This window comes from Salmo trutta, chromosome 13 (assembly GCF_901001165.1).
Source record: "Salmo trutta chromosome 13, fSalTru1.1, whole genome shotgun sequence".
Classification (NCBI taxonomy): domain Eukaryota; kingdom Metazoa; phylum Chordata; class Actinopteri; order Salmoniformes; family Salmonidae; genus Salmo; species Salmo trutta.
In genome coordinates, this window is record NC_042969.1 from 60644384 (window position 1) to 60650101 (window position 5718).

At 42.1% G+C, this 5718-nt stretch overlaps 1 protein-coding gene across 1 annotated transcript; it reads right to left on the reverse strand.

Moving 5' to 3' along the window:
• Window positions 1-341: 341 nt before the first annotated feature.
• Window positions 342-1443, reverse strand: LOC115204924 (olfactory receptor 11A1-like). The gene has a single exon (XM_029770506.1). The coding sequence runs from the start codon at window positions 1441-1443 to the stop codon at window positions 493-495; it is 951 nt and encodes a 316-aa protein (XP_029626366.1). The 3' UTR covers window positions 342-492.
• Window positions 1444-5718: the final 4275 nt, after the last annotated feature.

A 5718-nucleotide genomic window follows, 5' to 3' on the forward strand; every position in this document is an offset into this window, starting at 1 on the left:
GCATAAAATAAAAGATAAACAAAAAAAGTGTACAAAATATATATATAAGCAAACCATGAAAGCAACAATCAAAATCTAGAAGGAAGGGAAGGCTCATAGAGATGAGTCTTAAGGCCAACTTTGAAGGCCCCAACATTCTGAGCAGCCCTGAGATTGTCAGGAAGGGAGTCCCAAAGGCATGATGCTTGGGATCAAAAGAAACGGCCCTCCGTTGTGTGTATCCAGGTCCTGGTGGCATGGAGCTGTTTGGCGTGGCTTTAACTTAATGGAGGTTCATAGGGGGACAGTAGGCCTGACAGGCAGACGAGTCCGATTCCATTTATTTAGAAAGTGAATAAAAAGTAAATTACAATATTTCACAAATTGTTTTACATGTCTGAGTTTCACCATCCTCACCCCCATTAATTATTGTAACTATAAGTAACAAAACACACAAGTCAACATCACAAAAATCTAACAATCAGGACAGAAAAGGTCACACTAATGTTTAGCTTATGTTTTAGGGTACAGACCTACAGGTAGTATGTTTTTACAAGCCTGTCTGATTTTAGCCATCCTAACTCCATACACAATAGGGTTCAAAAGTGGCTGGCACATCGCAAAGTACACTGACAACATAGTGTGAAGTACAGTTGGAACATTTCTCATAGGCCTATCAAATCTACTCTGGAGCAGATTTAAGAAACAGCCGAAAGAGAAGTTGAGCAGCGAGGCCAGGTGAGGAGTACAGGTGCTGAAAGCTTTCTGTCTGGTCTCAATGGAAGATTTCAAACAAACAGTCAGAATCTTAATATAAGAAAACAAAATAGTAATTAAAGGGACGGCGACAGACAAAACAACACCGTAGAGTCCATAGATGTTATTAACTGTTGTGTCTGAAGTTGAACAAGCAAGTTTCACTACCAGGAAGTTGTCACAGTACACTTTGTCTATAAGGTTCCCACACAATTTCAAACGAATAGTTAAAGACAGTGTTATGATGAATTTTACAAAAGAGTACAACCATATTACACAAACTAAAATACACACCCTGTTAGGTGTCATGACAACATTATACTGTAGTGGATAACATATAGCAAGGTACCTGTCATAGGACATGACCGCTAAATTGGTGAATTCAATAGATCCATATGTGTATAAACAAAACATCTGGAGGTAACAGTACACAGTGGAAACTGAATGGGCATCTGAAACCAAATTAATCATAAGAGCAGGAAACAAAGCAGTGCTACCATACAACTCATTCACAAACAAACTGCACAGAAACAGATACATGGGTTCATGAAGGCTTCTATCCATACATATAACCACAATAAGCACAGTGTTCGCAAAAACTATGGAGACATATAACACAGTTAATATAATGAAATAGAAGTACTTTAAGTGTCCACTGTCACTATATCTAGCTAGCATAAATGACGTGAATTGCGTTGAGTTCTCCATTTTCCCAATAGTACCTATTGAAATATTTGTAGATATTTTTGGTTCACAAGACACGGATAACAGTGTCTATCAGGTGAAACTATCAATCTCTTATTGATGTCTCATAAATCCTTCATTCTTAGATTTGCATCGATTACCAAGACTCTTTGCATTATTGCCACAATTTTACTCTTTTAAGTGTTTAATCCCATAGGCATCCCCATGGAAAAACATTGTTACCTGTGGCTGCAATGGACCTTGAGTAGTCTATACAGCAAACTTCATTAATCCCTAGTGTAGTTCAATAATATGAATATATTGAATAACAAATACAACTGACGCAATGTCTCAGCTACCAGTCTTTACTTTACTGTTACAAACACTCCAATCATAGTGTGTGAATCAAACAGAAGGCTTGTCGTGCAGACCCATACAGTGGTAAAACTCCCTGGGATAAGTCATATATATACAACTCCCCACCAGAGACCATGGATCAATCCCTGTGTCCACTTATCTCCCTCTTTCTCCCACTTGCCTGTCTCCCCCTCTGATGTCCTTACTGTCTGAATCTAAAAAGTTTTTCAAAAAACACCTAAAACAACAAAAACAGGATTTAAGTCTAAAAAATGATGTAAGTCCAGATCACCTGGTATCTTTCTCCAGACTGCCGTGGTGTAGACATAGGCATACGGTATGTTCTGTTTCAGTGGGCTATTCTACATAAACTACTGTCACTGTCACATCACTGTTCTTTTATACCTTTTAAATAAATAAAAAACAGTATACAGCAATTTGTTTACTCAAACTCTAATGACACCCAGAATAAAAGTGTCATGGTGTGGCTCAGCCTCCTGTGGGTGATTAGGTTAGTCCTCAGGCAATAAGTGCAAAAGTGGCTGCTAAACGTTCTCTCTGCCGTCATGACAAAAAATGTAAAGAATTGCAGAAAATGTGCTTTTTAACTGCAATATTTTCTCTAGGCCCCATGACAAAATGTGTAGAATTGTAGAATATTACATTTAAAGCTGAGCATTTCTCTCCACCACCAAATCCCCCCGAAAAGGCTAGAGCCCCCCCTGAATCGGTGGCACGCACAATGCACTCATGGTCGATCCCCATTTTCATTAGATCTGTTCATGTTCAAGTTTGTTTATTATATACACATGATGTACGTGGAGTACACAGTGCAACGAAATGCTTACTTGCAGGTTTACCTCTCGACAATGCAACAACAATAGGAAAGTAGTCATTAACTGAATAAAAGAGTCCAAAAAAATAAATGCTCAATTTAAAAAGTTGGTTTTTCACTTTGCTAAAATATCTACAAAAAGTCACTCAATTGAAATAAAGTAGGATATTTACACATGTGTAGAGGAATTGTGCAAATAGACATTGTGCAGTATTATGAATACAGTAGGAGTACAGTAGCAGCAGTCATGGAGTGTGTGTGTGTGTGTGTGTGTGTGTGTGTGTGTGTGTGTGTGTGTGTGTGTGTGTGTGTGTGTGTGTTCGAGCCTTTGTATGAGTGAGTGAGTGTGTGTGTGTTAAGGTACAGGGAGTCAGTGGAAAAAACTGTTGTGCCAGGGATCAGTCCCGGGTCAAGAGTTCAGTAGTCTGATGGCTTGTGGGTAAAAACTGTCTATGAGCCTGGAGGTCCGGGACCCGATGCTCCGGTACCCGCTGAAGGGCTTTGAGGTCGTAAACGGAGCAATTTCCATAACAGGCCGGGATGCAGCGGGTCAGGACGCTCTCGATGGTGCTGCAATAGAATTTGGAGAGGACTCGAGGGGGAATGCCTAAATTCTTCAGCCACCTGAGAAAGTAGAGGTGCTGTTGCATCTTCTTGACCAGGGCGGTGGTGTTGTCGGTCCATGTGAGGTTCTCAGTGATGTGGACGCTGAGGAACCTGAAGCTGCTGACTTTTTCCACCGCAGTCCTGTCGAAGTGGATCAGGGTGTGTCCTCCCTAAAGTCGACAATCAAATCAATTAGTTTTCTTGACGTTGAAGGAGAGGTTGTTGTTTTGGTACCACACTGCCAGAACTCTGACATCCTCCCTTTAGGCTGACTCATCATTGTCATTGATTGGGCCTTCTACTCAGGCTGGTCACTAGAAACAGACCTTGATTTTGGACATTTGAAAAGGTCCTGAGGACGTCGATATATGCCTTCCTCGGGGCACACCAACAAAACAATGGTACAACACTGGGATTGAACAACAAAGCCCAGAACCAGAGCATTCTGGTAAGACCACTATGCCACAGCAGTTCACAATTCCCTAGCAAGCAGGGAGATTACTTGATGACTAAATGGAAATGGCCATTTTTATTTAATGCTTTCCCCAAACCATAGCTTTAACCTTAACCACTGTGAATGAATACCTAAACTTAACCCTTTGCGTTGTTTCTGTTTTAATCATGTAACCACACGGAATTAACCCTGTAACCACGTCTATTTTTTTACTCATTAATTACACATTCATCCAATTACTGCATATTCCGAAGTGAAACTATGAGATCTGGTTGTATAGGGTTGTCATCAGCAAACTTGATGATGGAGCTGGTGTTGTGCTTCGCCATGCATTCATGGGCGAACAAGGAGTACAGCAGTGGGCTGAAGACACATCCCTGGAGGTCCCGTATTGAGAGTCAGAGTGAACGAGGTGTTTTTGCCAATCCTCACAAACTGTGGGAAGTCCAGGATCCAGTTGCAGAGGGTGGTTTTGAGACCCAGGGCCCTAAGCTTTGTGACAAGTTTGGAGGGAACAATGGTGTTGAAAGCTGAACGAGCGTCTAATAAATGATTAAAATGTAATCTAATGTAATTATAGTCAATGAACAGCATTCTTACATAGGTGTTCCACTTGTCCAGGTGTGATAAGGCCGGGTGCTTGTAGTGTCATACCCAAGAAGACTTCATGCTCTAATCGCTGCCAAAGGTGCTTCAATTTATGAAAATGTGATAAATAAAATCTGAAATATTTTATAAATGTGCTAAAATTTCCCCAAAACTTTTTTTGCTTTGTCATTATGGGTTATTATGTGTAGATTGATGAGGGAGAAAAAACAATTTTATAAATTTTAGAATAAAGCTGTAACAAAACAACATTTCAAAAAAGTGAAGGGGTCTGAATACTTTCCGAATGCACTGCACATCCTGACAATAGCAAAGCTCATTGCTTGTAAGCAGAGATGGGTTACCAGGCTGGCACCGTACGAGTTTGACATCAAGTACATCGCTGGTCCCAAAAATGTCGTTGCAGATGCCCTGAGCAGAGAGCACTTCATACGACCCAGTGCACTCCACCGCCTGACGAGGTTTCCGTACGAGACATTACTAGCCGAAGCTAATGCTGTGCGCACAGACCGAGTGCAAGATGTGTTTCGCTGGTCCACTCATCCCTTTGACAAAGCCTCTAACACCAATGAGTTAGTCATTAGCTGCCAGGCTGCTGTTGCCACCCCATCTGGTGCTTTATAAAGAGAGGAAGTTGCTGCTGTTCTTCACTCAAACAGGCGCTGGGTGGGGATGTGTGTTCCCGTGCACTGCTGTTGCCACAGCTTCCACAAGCTGTGATGCCATCAGAGCAATCCGATGTCGATGTCCTGCCACAAGACTAACTGATGAGTAAGCAGCATGATGATGACGTGATGAGCAGAGTGATCTTCTTTGTGGAGCGGGGACGAAGACCGTCACGGAGATAGCGTCCTCACGTGTTTGTCGAGATTCTGCATCTTCTCAGAAGTTGGGACAAGGTGACCAAAAATATGGGTGATTTGTATCGAGTTTCAAAGAACACGGTAACAAACCTGTATGTGATCCCAGTCGCCATGAGAGACATAGTGTTAAAGCGTGTTCATGATGAAGCTGGCCACCAGGGACAACAGAGGATGATGTACCTGACAAGACATGGTCTGGAGAGGGATGTCAAGGAGTATGTGTGCTGCTGCAGGAGATGCGTCATGAGGAAGACTCCTGTCCGGTGGCCAAAGCTCCACTGGAGAGTATAATCACAACTGAGCCTCTCAAACTATTGTGCATAGACTTTTGGTCTGCAGAAGATTCCACAAACAAGTCCCTGGTTGTGCTCGTTGTTACTGACCACTTCACCAAATTGGCTCATGCCTTCTTGTGTCAAAACCAGTCTGCTAAGTCTGTGGCTCATCAGTTGTGTAACAACTACTTCTGTGTCTACAGGTTACCTCGTCGTATACACTCAGATCAGGGAGACAACTTGGAGAATACTCTAATCGCCGAGCTATTGAGTGTTGCAGGCGTACAGAAGTCCCACACCACG

What these genes read in the sequence shown, in the direction of transcription:
- LOC115204924 (XM_029770506.1), bottom strand. Translation starts at nt 1,443, where the DNA reads ATGGAGAACTCAACGCAATTCACGTCATTTATGCTAGCTAGATATAGT.